General features: G+C 30.2%; 1 protein-coding gene and 1 pseudogene across 2 annotated transcripts; one reads left to right on the top strand and one right to left on the bottom strand.

The window, feature by feature from the left end:
• The first annotated feature begins 1,018 nt into the window (after positions 1-1,018).
• LOC101505499 (serine/threonine-protein kinase SAPK2-like) lies at positions 1,019-4,381 on the top strand. Of its 2 annotated transcripts, XM_073365584.1 has the most exons (10): positions 1,019-1,272; positions 1,346-1,420; positions 2,123-2,224; positions 2,420-2,473; positions 2,558-2,650; positions 2,738-2,830; positions 2,932-3,036; positions 3,161-3,259; positions 3,803-4,108; positions 4,256-4,381. In XM_073365584.1, exons 1-9 carry the CDS (start codon positions 1,153-1,155, stop codon positions 4,082-4,084), a joined length of 1,023 nt encoding a protein of 340 aa, XP_073221685.1. In that variant the 5' UTR covers positions 1,019-1,152; the 3' UTR covers positions 4,085-4,108; positions 4,256-4,381. The 2 variants fall into 2 exon arrangements, with proteins under 2 accessions (XP_073221685.1, XP_004490378.1); XM_004490321.4 differs by having other exon boundaries at positions 3,803-4,381.
• Positions 4,382-9,481: 5,100 nt separating this feature from the next.
• LOC101505179 (uncharacterized) lies at positions 9,482-9,923 on the bottom strand (annotated as a pseudogene).
• Positions 9,924-14,912: the final 4,989 nt, after the last annotated feature.

Raw genomic sequence — 14,912 nt, 5'->3', positions numbered from 1 at the left:
ACAAATAATAATTTTAGTCATAATTTGAACTATAGTTATTTCGAACAATTTATTATTAACTGAAATTGTCTAACTTCAAATTGCTTGATTTACTTTAATATCATTAGTGAAACATACGTTCAGAAATTCATCAAATCGTATAAATGAAAGAATTTGTAAATTTAATAAATATAATTTATAATCTTAATTGCAACATGAATAAATCAATAATTTTAATAATAGATATTAGATACTTTAGATTACTTGAATATATAGATGACAACAATTCCTTTTACTCTTCAAGGTTCTTGAGTGTGTGTGAAGAGAGAAGGTATCTCTATTTCACTAGTGTTTTAAAAAATGTGTAATCTAAATGAGACAACTATATTTATATAGTGGAAAGAGATAAATATCTCTTCTTGTGGTAGATGGATGAACTAACTTACTTATTATTGTAAGTCTCAAAATAAACTTTTTAGATAATCGATTATTAAAAGGGCTTAATAATAACAATAAGTTCAAATGTATATTATCAAATAAATTTTTTTTATGAGAAATATTTAAGGTGAGTAAATGATGCATTTGTCATATTTGTCATATGAAAATATACTTTAGAATAATCTTTGTCTTTGGAATGTCTACTAAAAAAATGATATTTTTAGTAGAAAAGGTGGGAAAAACAATCCTAAAAATAGAAATTTGAAATTAATATAATTGAAGAATCAACACATTTGAATCGTTTGATTAATGATCTAACAATTCAAATTTTAAAATTAAATATTTATTATTTTTAAATTAAAAATTTAAATTTAAAATCTAAACTGTTGATCTTAATTAAAATTTAATATTGATTATTTTTAAATTAAAAATGGAACTTAAAATTTAGACCGTGAATCTTAAGTCAATGTTAATTTGATGTCGTGACAAAGGGCTACTACAGTGAAACTTGATCCGAAGAAAAGCATCAGCATTCGCCTCACAAGAGTCCAATAGTAGCTTGCTTCTTGGTAAAGTTTAAGACTTTAGAGGGCTTTACCTAAACCCATAGAATCTTTACTTTGTTGTCTCAAAAAGGGAATAATAATAATAACAATAATAGATCTTTGTTCTTCTCAGCTTTTCTTTTCATTCCCTATATATGTCTAAAACAGAATACATAGGTGTGTAGAATAGATGGAGCGTTACGAGGTTCTCAAAGATATTGGCTCTGGTAATTTTGCTGTTGCAAAGCTAGTTAGAGATATCTTCACCAAAGAGTCTTTTGCTGTTAAGTTTATTGAGAGAGGCCAAAAGGTATTTATTCTTCACCTTCTTAACCCTTTCATTTTGTGTGTTTGTTTATGTTTCATTTTTATGTGTTTTGCAGATTGATGAGAATGTCCAGAGGGAAATCATGAACCATAGATCACTGAAGCATCCCAATATTATTAGATTCAAAGAGGTTAGTCATCCCAATATTTTTTGGATTAACTTATGTGAGTTTGGCATAATTACTTTGTAAAATTATTTGAAAATTTCTAGAAACAGCTTATGACATGTCTATAAGCTATTTTTAGTTCACTTTCATAAATTTTCCATGATAACTTATGAAAACAACTTATAGATTATAGGAAAAAGAGTTTGACGTTATTTTATCATTTATTATAGAAATAGCTTATACACAAGTATTTATATGTTAAATGTTTGAGCTTATGTACTCTTCTAGCTTGTTGGTTTAATTCAATGTCTTATGGAATGGGAAATGTTATTTCCTTTGTTAATGTGAATATCCCAAAAAACGAAAATAGATGAGCATGTGAGCTGTATAATACAACCAATTCACAGTCACAAAAGTTGGAAGTTAGCCATGGAAACATTATAGTTATGAACTTGATATTTAAGCTCTTTTTTATTATGATCTTTTTTAGTATGATAGGAATGTTTCATATAACAGTTATAATATTCCATGTCGTTCATTCACGAAAATTTTAGACCTTAATATACAAGCTCCTTGATTTATACTTTCCATAGTCTTTGGTTTTATGAAAGTATCATTAATTTTATGTTTTATCCCTTTATCCCTTTCTTCTTCCCTTTAGAGAAATTTCATATTAAACCTTATTCTACTCAGTTTCGCATTAGCTATGATGAATTGACTTTGCAGGTTCTGCTAACTCCAACACATCTGGCGATAGTAATGGAGTATGCTGCTGGAGGAGAACTCTTTGAGAGGATATGCAGTGCCGGTAGATTCGGTGAAGACGAGGTAATATAGAAAGTGAATATACTATTTCAATTGTTTGTGTATTTCATTATGATATTATTCATATTCATTCTTGTGTAGACATGCGCATTTGATGAAAAGTTTGAACAAAATCCATCTCTAGTTAATAGTTTCTGTTAAGCTATTGTTTTGTTCATAATTTTCGGTCCAGTCTTTGATGTTTTTCATTATCATCAGGCAAGGTTTTTCTTTCAGCAACTGATATCAGGAGTCAGTTACTGTCATTCAATGGTACGAAACTAAACAAAACCTTTATGATAGACCATGTATCCTTACAATGAATAGATATTTTTAGTTAAAGAAATTTTTATGCAGCAAATTTGTCATAGAGATCTGAAGCTTGAAAACACACTCTTAGATGGAACTACTGCTCCGCAAGTCAAAATTTGCGACTTTGGTTACTCAAAGGTATAACATTTTAACAGAAGATTACACTACGAATCTTAATGCCTTCTTCAAGTGATGTTCATTTGTTTCTTTAACCTTGTGCTTTAGTCATCTGTGTTACATTCACAACCGAAGTCTACGGTAGGAACTCCAGCTTACATCGCACCTGAGGTTTTGACGAGGAAAGAATATGATGGAAAGGTTGAGTCTTACTCTTTCTTATGATTGAATGAAGATGATCCTGTTTTGTATACTGTTTTCTTGTTTTATTTGCTAAACTATATTTTCAATGAAAGCTATAGATTGCAGATGTTTGGTCTTGTGGAGTCACCTTATTTGTGATGTTAGTCGGCGCTTATCCTTTTGAAGATCCCGAGGATCCAAAAAACTTTAGAAAAACCATTAGTGTGAGTGTTAACTGCAAACTTAATTAATTCCTAAGAAACATGAAGTCTAGAAATAAGAGTGAATTGTTTAGTTATACTTTCTCTGTTCTGATCTTTTAATTGAACCTTTTGTGGTTTATTGCAGAAGATAATTAGTGTTCAATACAAAGTCCCTGATTATGTACGAGTTTCAATGGAATGCATAAATCTTCTATCTCAAATATTTGTGGCTAATCCTGAAAAGGTAGGCTGTTCGTTTCATGTGGAAAATCTTGTTTTGTTTGTTTGTCGATAAATTCCAATCAACTACAAGATTTAATTAGTGTTGTGCTGTCTTGTTTGGATAAACATCTTAATTAAGTGTTTATAATATAAACGATTATCATATAACTACTTATATATAAATTATTTTCATAACTAAAGATAAAATAAAGTCAAGCTGTTTTCTTATTAGCTATAAGTTGTTTTCTTAAGTTATCTTGGATAGCTTATATAAATAGGCTGAAAACAGTTTATGGGCATGTCATAAGCTGTTTCCATAAGTTCTTCCAAACAGTTTAACTAGTGCAGATGATAAAGCTCAAATAAATCAATCCAACTGTGCCTAGATCACACTGCCTATATAGCTTATCTTCATATTTATTTTCTTCTGTTTTGTGCTACATGTGCACAAATTCAAGCAATGCTTATCCTTTCCTCTATCTTGAACATGTTGCTGGAAGTTTTCCCTTTGAGATGCATGTAGATTCCTTTTGAATATAATTCAGTCTTTTACTCCTTTTTGCAGAGAATAACAATACCAGAAATAAAAAACCATCCATGGTTTTTGAGAAATTTACCCATAGAATTAATGGAAGGTGGAAGCTGGCAAACCAGTGATGTAAATAATCCATCACAAAGTGTTGATGAAGTTCTGTCCATTATTCAAGAGGCAAGAAAACCCCTTAACATACCCAAAGATGGTGGTGGTCTTCTTATTGGAGGCAGCATGGACTTGGATGATTATGATGTTGATGCAGATCTTGAAGATATAGAAACATTTGGTGATTTTGTGTGCCCTCCTCTTTAAAAGTGTATTCCTAAACAAGATTAGGTATTATTTGCTGAGGGTCCTAAAGTTCCTCACTAGTTTATATTTCAATTAAGCTTCACTTCTATATTGCTTGTTAATTTTTTTTTTTTGAAAAAGTTTCTATATTGCTTGTTATTACATAGTTTTGACATGTGTGGGGCTATGCAGCACCGACACCTTGGATTGAAGGCATGTTTGATGTCTGACATGTGCCAATATCCAACATCAACACGACATCAACACATGCAATTACATTCAATCACTTTTATTTTATTAAATTATTATTGGTATCGACGTGTCAATGTTCGTAGCTGTGTCAATGATCCATAGGTGGTGACCGATATTCCTTATGAGCTTTTGGATCTTCTCCCATAACACAGTTTCATGTGTGGATCTGATCATATTTGGAATTTTTAGATCCAATTACCTCTTTGTAAAGATGTAATATCGCAAGCGTTTTTCCAAAGAGGACAATATTAAGTAAAGCAATTTGTGACTGGTTCCTCGTGTTCTATCTGTTGAGAACTAATACATGGGAATAAAAATTAGATTTATTTTATATAGTGTGAGAATTAAGCAACATAGCTATCCTTAAAAGCTTTGCACTTTATCGTGATGCCACCTTATGATTTTGTAACCTTTAATATGTTGTGGGATTTAGATAAAAGGTGGAGATAATATAATAAGAATTTAAATATTATCGAAAATAACTGTGTTAACTTGAATATAAAAAATTCAATACTAATATCTATTTCTATGATTGTAAATTGATCATAGAAAATAATTCAAGATACTCTAATATAATATAAAAGATATTATAAGATATTTTTTAATATTCTAACACTCTCTCTCAAGTTAAAGTTTACTAAGCTTTAGTTTGTTACAAGAAAATAATACTTCCCCTCAAGCCAAAACTTATTAAGCTTTAGTTTGCTACAAGAAATTAATATATTGCTCGGCAAAATAATAAAAATGGAAGAAAAAACAACTAAGAGATGCATGTGAAGTAAGAGAGAATTGCTATAAATATAGCCTAGTCAGATGGCCGAAATGGCATCAACTTGAGAGAAATTAATGGCAATCAATTGAACAAAACAAGGTTCGTTCTTCTAAAATATTGCATTCGGAAGCTTCAAGCCAATAATACCAAAGACTCAAAATATTTAAACTTGAATCTGTTTCAGGGAGGTGCGGAGAGAGGAGAGGAGGAAGAGAGAGAGAGAGAGAGAGAGAGAGACGTGCTTTAGGGAGAGAGAGACAAAATTAGTACATTTGAGACAAAGATGTGGTAGGTGCATCTGAGATAAATTGCCAAGCTAAAATGAGTCATAAAAATATGAAAACAGATCTGGAACCAAGAGGGAAAATTCAATTTGGACGACTGAAAGAGAGAGAGAGAGAGAGAGAGGAGAAAGGCGTGCTTCAGGGAGAGAGAGAGACAAAATTAATACATTTGAGACAAAGATGTGGTAGGTGCATCTAGGATAAATTGCCAAGCTAAAATGAGTCATAAAAATATGAAAACAGATCTGGAACCAAGAGGGAAAATTCAATTTGGACGACTGAAACAATGTGCCAGAAGGTAGACAGACGCACATGTGTTCGAGGTTGTTGGCGGAAGTGTGTGGAATGAAAGCGATATATCTTAAAGGCACATGAGCGAGTGGGTAGCAACTTTTAGCCTGAAAAATTTGGGTTGTACTTGATGGAAAATTCAATACTAATCTCTATTTATAGAAATACATAAACTAAATCCTAATTAGAAACAAATTATAATAACAATAATGAGATATATTTTAAGTAAGTTGATGTTAAAAAATAATTCAAGATATCAAATATAATATAAAACCACCTTCTTAAGTTAAAGTATTTATTTAAAAGTTTCGGGAACACAATCTTTGAATTTTTTTCGATTTCATTTATTTATTTTCATAATTTTTGTTATATAATATGCTAGTAGTTTTATTTATTTATGAGCTATATAGTATTTAAATATTGAATTGTTATACAATTGAATATGTTTTCCATGAGTTATGATGAAACAAGAGATGATTTTTAATTACGCGTTTTGGAAATCGTTATAATTATGAAATCGTTATAATTATGAAATCGTTAACGACGGTAGCTGCACCTAGTTACATCATTTTGATTAGGGAGAGCTACCCGTTAGATGGAGTCGCCCCTATGAGAGATGTTTTCCGTAGGAGGAGACAGTTATCAACTAGATGTAAACTCTCTAATTGATGTGTGATAATGCGTTGCAGGATTGAGAGGAGTGGGCTAATGGACCTTGTGGAATTAGTTTTTGTTTTGTTTTTTAGAATGTTTGAAAATAGTTTCTTAATAGGACAATTTTCTCTTCTTTTAGTCTTAACCCTTTTGTATTTAAAAAAAGTTTTCACTAATTTAGAGTTTGAAGGAGAGATAATTAAATTTTGACAAAAAATTATTTTATTAAGGAATTGAATTCAATTACTTGAAGAACTATTCTGACATTAGATAACCATTTGTCTCCAACCACTTGTTTCTCAATAAACTTTACGATAATGAGGACAATAATCTTTTGATTAAATGTATTGTTGAATCTTAAATGATCACCTTTGACATTAGATAACCATTTGTCTCAAATCACTTGTTTAACAATTGACTCTTCGATACAATTGACTCTGCGTTATTGACAAAGATAATCTTTTGATTAAATATATTGTTAAATCTTAAATGATCACCTTTTTTCTTACAACGATTGTTATTCTTCCTAATTCAACAATTGGTGTTTTCCTCTATTGTTGCTCTTTTTGTGTTCCAAACATGATGTTTTCATTATATATGTTGCCTTTTGGTATTTCACTTTCTTTGTTTGTCTCCATTATTTAAAGATAATAAGAGGGTTAGTTACACTGTTTGATATTATAATACTAAAAAAGGAGAAAAAAGACATCATAGTTCTATCTGTTAGATAATATTATTATATATTAGTAGTAAGGGTATTTTAGACAATTCTATTCTTTTATATATATACTCATTGTAACCCTATTAACTTTAGTTTTGGTTCATTCTATGTTATGAAACCCTAGAGTGGTTGTTTCTCTTCTTCCTCTTGCTTCCTCTTTTCTTTGTTAACATGGTATCTAGAGCCTATTTCGATCCTCCTTGAATGATCCCGCCTCTATTCCGCTGTCGAGTTCCCAACAATTAGGGAATATAATTATAGTTTCTCTTTTCTAACATTCCAATATTCAGTGAGATTTTTTCGGTAAACCGTGTCCCATTTCTGGTTTACCCCTTCTTTGTAGCTTTTCGTTTATTTTCAGTAGATCAGTCGAAAAAAAATAAAAAATTATTAGGGTTCTATAAACCTTTCCACAACCCATTAGGGTTTGACGCTTTAACCAACCGAGCTAAAAAGAACAATGGGTGGTAAAGTTTACTTTGAGAATCATTATTATTTGCATGGTTATTGGGGGATTTTGATTGATCGTTATGAAGAGATGATTGAGAATTATCATCCTGATTTTGGGATCTATCGTAGAGAAGAGAGAGACTATTTTTGATAGAAAAGGCAACGACCAAAAGAGAAAAGAGAAGAGTAACCCTGTTCCCGATTTTGGGAAATCACTCTCACAAAAACATCGATTGCGCATTCATTAACCGTTGGATTTGACTGATTTTTGGACAGTAGGTTCACAACATTCAGGTCTTCGTCTTCAACGGTCGGATCGGTAAAAAGACGTCTGTAGGGGGAGAAATCGTGCTCGCACAGCACCAGGTTATCCCTAATTTATTTTGTCTCAATGATTGTGTTTGTCGTATTTTTCGTCATTATTTTGTATGGCTTTGAGAGAAGGTTTGGAGGTTCATTGTGTTGTTTTGAAAAATGGGTTTTGTGTTAATTTGTATGTTGGGACTTCTTTGGTTGAAATGTTTGTGAGAAGTTTGGTTTCTTGGACTGCTGTTATTGTTGGGTTTGCTAGGTGTGGGGATATGAGTGAGGCCAGGAAGCTTTTTGATGTTATGCCTGATAGAGATATTGTTGCTTCTAATGTTATGATTGATGGGTATGTGAAAATGGGGTGTATGGATTTGGCGAGGGATTTGTTTGATAAGATGAAGGATAAGAATGTTATTTCTTGGACTAGTATGGTTCATGGTTATTGTGAGGATGATGATGTTGTGGTGGGTAGGTTTATGTTTGATTGTATGCCTGTCAAGAATGTGCTTAGTTGGAATGCTTTGATAAATGGTTATGGTGTCAATGGTTGTGCGAAGGAAGCGTTAGAAGTATTCGCAGCAATGTTACGGGAAGGATTTGAACCGAATGAGATAACAATGACTAGTGTGTTATCTGCTTGCAACCATTGTGGTTTGGTAGAGGAAGGAAGAAGATGCTTCAAAGAAATGGAGAGATTTGGAATTGTGCCTCAGATTGAGCATTATGGTTGTATGATTGACCTTCTAGGAAGGGTTGGATACTTGGATGAGGCTGAAAATTTGATCTTCTGTGTTGTCGCTCTGTCTGTTGCTTCTTTTGTTTGATTGCTAATCTCTATAGTGATTTGCTTTATTGCTTCTCTCTTTGTTTAGTTTGGTTTGATATGATTTAGTTTTGTTTGGTTCTATTTGGTTTGGTTTGTTTGGATTTGGTTTCGTGGTGCTACTTCTTTGGTTGTTCCTATCTATTGATTTTGATATGGTTGTTGCTCCTTGGTTTGATCGCTTCTTTTTCGGTTTGATTTTTTTGTTGGCTTGATTCTTCTCTTTAATTGTTGCTTCTTCTTTGGTGACATCCCTCTTGTCCCTCCGGCTGTCCAACCACCTCCTGCAATTGTTGATCCTCCTCGTTACCCCTCTCGTTATCATCTTCAGCATAGAATCATTACTCTACCGTTTGTCTCTTCTTCTTTACAGATTGCTGATTTGTTCACAAAGATGCATTCCATTAAACATTTTCGTTTTTTTTTAGTTGACAAACTCTCGATGCTTCATGTTAATGCATCGTGAGTTTGAGAGGAGATGTTAGATAATATTATTATATATTAGTAGTAAGAGTATTTTAGACAATTCTAGACAATTCTATTCTTTTATATATATACTCATTGTAACCCTATTAACTTTAGTTTTGGTTCATTCTATGTTATGAAACTCTAGAGTGGTTGTTTCTCTTCTTCCTCTTGCTTCCTCTTTTCTTTGTTAACACTATCCAAATGTGTAATTAAATATCTATAAAAGTAAAGTGGAATAAATAATGCTAAATTCATAAATAGAAAAGAAAAATAAACAAACTTTTCACACCATACAACAATGATACTATCGCCACATTCTCCAACAATTCTATCACACACAATAAAGAAACAATGCAATGTCTAGACAATGCTAACAATATGAGAACAGGTGAAAACGCCTTCAAGGGGAGGAGGTTGAAGGTGGCGGGGAGAGGAAGGGGGTGGAGGGGAAAGTAGTTGGGGTTGAAGGAAGTTCGGGAAGTGAAGTGGATGGCAATGGTGGAAGGTTGAGAGATGAGAATGTTGGATTCATAGGAATGGTAGGAAGTGGTGGCATAGAAAGCAAAGTAGGCAATGTTGTTAGAATTGAAGGCAAAGGGGGCAATGTTGGCTTTGGCAAATTTGGAATATTTTGGAAATTTTGGTTGTGATGTATGCAAAAGATTGCGAGCTTCTAGGTTCATGCTTGACAAAGTAACAACAAGAAATAAAGATGTGATGAAACATTTTCTTGAGGCCATGATGAATTGCAATTTGCAAGAGCTAAGGAGTGTGTTTGTAGAAAGAGTATTTGATTTGAGATTTTATGAGAAGAAAACAGATAGTGTTTTGTCATATATAGAGTTAGAGAGACATATGAAGGAAGGTATTGGTCCACTATGTTGGGTGGTCTGGAGAACTAACTATAAGAGCTTTTGAAAGTTTTAGTTTGTTCAACTTATAGTGTTTCATCAAAATATTTTTATGGTCAAACAGCAAATATGGTTGGTTGTTATATGTTCTAACATGTGATATTCCAATGTTCGATGTTATTAAAAAAAAAATTACTTTTACGGTTATTAAAAAAAATTCAGATTAATTTTTTAAATTTAATGTAAAATACAAGTCAAAATTATAAAATTATTTATTTTAAATATTATAAATTCAATTATCAATATTAAATATTTTAAATAAAATAAAATATATTAAAAAATAATTTTGAATTACTCAAAATTAATTAAAATTTACTTATAATTAGAAAACATTTTTTATTTATGATAGCGATGGCGACAAAATGATAAAAGTGTATATAAAATTAATCTAATTCAATACTAGGATATCATTTACTATTTTTGCTTTTACTTATATATTTTGTATCTATCTCAAAATAATTGGTAATTGTCTAAAAATGAATATTATTTTTTTTAGTTTTTATGAGATATTATTATTATTTTTTAATTATGTAATTTAATTAATATTTTTTATAAAAATTGAATAAGGAAAAAATTATATTAATTAATGTCGCACTAATGACTATATTACAACTATCTCTGAGGAGATTTAAACTTTGTCCTTTTAAATTTAAGGTTAAACTATTATCACTGAACTAACACATCATTTAATCAATATTATATAAATTACTTTCAAGTTTTGTTTTTTAGTTCAATTTACATTTATTATAATGGTGAATAAATAGTTAATAAGAATAATTTGGTGAAATAATAATTCTTAGTCTTTCTTTAATATATGTGTTAAATAAACAATTGTAACAATTATTGTGGGATGAAGATAGTAAAAAAACTTCCTAGTCAACATACTTATCTATTTCTTATATATACATAGAAATTATCAAATGAGATGAGTTTTATCGTAAGAAATGAGATTATCAAATGAGATTAGTTTTATTGTAAGAAATGAGATGAACGGATCTTAATTATGTAATGAGACAACCATGCTTTATTTATATATATTAAAAAACTTGTTATATGTTCATTTGAAATTATTTGATGAGTATCAAATAATTTAAAAAATTTATGAAAAATTGTAGAGTTGAGTTAGTCAATAAAAATATTATTCGACTGTTGGATTGATAAAATTAAATATTAATAATGAGTAATTAAATTGAATAACTCTAAACAAAGTCATTCTTGGAATAGCTTTATCTCTCCTCGTGCATGTGTAAGATTCTCTTGATTTCATGAGTATGTTTGAGATAAGTTAATTTGTTTAATAAATCAATATAAATAATAAAGTTCATTAATTCAACAGTTAATTAATGACATAATATATTAATGATCAAACATACAAAGTTTTATATAAATTTCAAATTCGTAACTATTTTGTATTTGCTAAAATAAAATATTTATGCTAAAAAATAGATTGAATATAGATAACTAAAATAAAATATGTTTTTGAGTATGAGTGAAAATAGGTAATGACGCAACAATAAATATAGTGAATAAATGAATATGTTCCATCAAATAGTATGCGTAAATCAAAGTCTATCTTGCTAATAAATATTGGCATTAAAAAAATCAAATTTTCATTAACCACAAATGCATGAATGAATGTTTCAACAAATGTATATGTGAATCACATGCTCCATTAATTAATGTGTGATTAAATTAGTCATCTTGTATTAATTGTCCCTTATGAGTTTAAATCAAACTTTGCATATGTGGATTATCAAGGGTGATATATTATGATAACCACATGCTGCAATACTTTATAGATTACGTGTATTCATTGTCCTCCATAAAAAAGATGTATTAATCAAAGTTGTATTAGTATGCATTAATCAAAGGTTGTGTGCATTACTAAAAGTGATTGTGCATTAACCACAATTGAATGAATGAAGGTTATGCATTAATCACAATTGCTTGTATCAAGACATGGAAGACGATGTTTTCATTAAGACAAAATCAATTCAACAAAATAGTTGAGATATGAGAAGCTTGCATAACCAATGAGACAAGATATATGAAAATTTCTCTATTTTGTAAGTATATATGTTATAGTCTTGGTAAGATATTGTTGAAGTTTGACAAACACTTTAACTATACAATCACTTTAACAACAAATAGTACCACATTTTTGAGTGTTTGCTTCTTTTATTTGATCAACTTGTCATAAAATGTGTCATTGAAAGATACAAATTACACTTTTATTGTGAACATTTTAATTCTTAACCATATGAGAGTGCATATATATCAAGAAAAATCCACTCCTTCTATTGATGCATTAATTGTTAATTATTTTACAATATAAAATTACACGTTACAATTTTTCTATTGGACATGTTTGATGAATAATGATAGATGAAGAATTTAATTTGGTTTATTGAATGTAAGATTTTTATATCAAACATTGTCTGAGTATAATGGAAAGACTCAAAATATTATTGTTAAAAAATACAAACATGAATAATTACAAAATATATTTATCGAGTGTTTTTCGTAGTCTCTTTATTTATATATATATATATATATATATATATATATATATATATATATATATATATATATATATATATATAGGTCTTCACAGTGTTTATAAACATTTCAAAATGTTAAAAAATATTGAAGTTACAAAAATAGCATATATAAGACAATTACTTTAATGCTAAAATGAAGTATTTATTTAGAAAAATAGATTAAATATAGATCACTAAAGTAAAATATTATGTGTGTCTCTCTATATATATGAGTGAAAATAGATAATTGAAAAATAACATTACTTTTTGTTCTAAATAAATGTTAATTTACTTTTTTTTATTAAAAAGTTAGAGTGCATGAGCACTAGATGGGGTGACTAGGCTGATATTTAAGGAAACAATGAAATTTAAAATATCACACTGCCTCGTTAAGAACTCCTTGGAAAATCAAATGGGATTAAAACAAAGAAGAAAGAAAAAGAGTGTAGTAATTGACATCAATAAACACCAAATCATGGGCAAAATCCAAAATTAAGTCCTACTCTATTACAAAATAGGAATTCTTTGTTACAAGGAGACATAGAATCCCACAAAATAAAATCAGTTGTAAAAAGTCTATTAACTAATTTATCTGCACAATTGTTACTCTCTCAATAAATATGAGTGATTTTGAAGCAATGACCTATGAGAAATTGAAGACAATTATTCCATCTATTTCTAAGATGCCAAGGAACAACAGAGGAATTATTGAAAGCTTCAATTGTGTTGTTATAATCACACTACAACCATATATTAGTCCAACCAATTTTTAATGTCCACTTAATAGCCAACATGACAATAGTCAGTTCCGCATGAAGAGAAGTTGAAACTCCTAAGTTAGTTGCATATCCACCCACAATGAAGCCAAAATAATCTATAAAAAGTCATCACAAGCAAAACTTCTTAGAGAATCTCTAAAAGCACCATAAGTATTGCATTTTACCCAAAACAACAGAGAGGGCTGCCATATCACCTTTGTAACCACCAGAGAGTTTGGTGCATGACAAACAATATTGAATTCTTTGAGGACACTATAATCACACATATAAGATCTCATGTTTCTTAGAGTTAATATATGGAAAGTAAACACTTGATATTGTGAATGACCTGGTGCAAATGCATATGTTTATCTTCAAAATAAATCTTATTGCAAAACCAAATTTTCCAAAAACTATAAATGATAATCAATAACACAACACCCTTCGTCCGGGATCCCTAATTCGTGCTACAAGTGTCCAACATTGTCAAAGGATAAGTGAGATTGACCTTGCAACCAAGAATTACTTAGAGCCACGCCCAAAGTTGCCTACCAAAAGAGCACTCCAAGAAAAGATGTTGAACATTTTCTAAACGATGTCCACTTAGCCCACAACAAGAGACCTAACGAAGACCTCTTTTATCCAAATCATCATCTATTGTAGTGACATTTTGACCCACTCAAAACAAAAAATGTCATCTTTTTTATTATTGTTGAATAAATGTGTTTAGGTTTCCATTCAATTTGGTATTGCCTCCCAATGTTGTCATAGCACCTTGGTGATCAATTCTTGCCATCATAATCAGCTATATGGGTTATATAAAAAGGTACTGGTAGGTTTGTAAAACATGCTTAATTGGTTGATAAATTAGACTGCACTGCAATAAAAAAAATTTAAATTAATTAAATAATTTATAAATTAAACCACAAATTTAAAACATATTAGTTTATTAAACTTAATTAAAAAAAGAGAGAAGATGTATGATACATTCTAATACGATACATTCTAATATGATACATTCACTACGCCAAAAATGACATTTAATAGCGCTCCTTTTACAGCGCTTGCTAAATGCAAGCGCTGTTGTAAGTATATTTTAAAAATAACTGAGCATTTTACAACGCTTTTTTGACAAGCGTTGTGAAAAAAACGCTGTTGTAGGGTTATATAGCGTTTGCGCATAATGTTATAAGGTTTTTACAGCGCTTTTCGCAAAAGCGCTGTAAAATGAAGCGCTTTCGCGTATTATTTTACAGCGCTTCTTTCACAAGCGTTGTAAAATACATGCGCTTTCAATCAATTTAACTACATATTACAGCGCTTTTTGTACAAGCGCTGTAAAATACACGCGCTTTCAAATATTTGAACTACCTATTACAACGCTTTTTTTACAAGCGCTGTAAAATACATGCGCTTTCAATCAATTTAACTACCTATTACATCGCTTTTTGTACAAGCGCTGTAAAATACAGGCGCTTTCAAATAAATATAATTTACTTTTAAAACAAATTTACGAACCCTCATCACCTCTACTCTGGGAACCCTCATATCCTCTACGTACTGTGCAGCCATTTACGTTGTCTCAGGTATTTTTTAATTTGTTTTTGTCAAAAAAT

The sequence above is a fragment of the Cicer arietinum genome, chromosome 2 (genome assembly GCF_000331145.2).
Source record: "Cicer arietinum cultivar CDC Frontier isolate Library 1 chromosome 2, Cicar.CDCFrontier_v2.0, whole genome shotgun sequence".
Taxonomy (NCBI): Eukaryota; Viridiplantae; Streptophyta; class Magnoliopsida; order Fabales; family Fabaceae; genus Cicer; species Cicer arietinum.
This window is presented reverse-complemented; position numbering and strand designations above follow the sequence as displayed.

Coding starts and splice junctions, on each gene's coding strand:
- LOC101505499 (XM_073365584.1), top strand. CDS start 1,153: ATGGAGCGTTACGAGGTTCTCAAAGATATTGGCTCTGGTAATTTTGCT. Junction 2,651..2,737: donor GCGACTTTGGTTACTCAAAG/GTATAACATTTT, acceptor CTTGTGCTTTAG/TCATCTGTGTTACATTCACA. Junction 2,831..2,931: donor GGAAAGAATATGATGGAAAG/GTTGAGTCTTAC, acceptor TGAAAGCTATAG/ATTGCAGATGTTTGGTCTTG.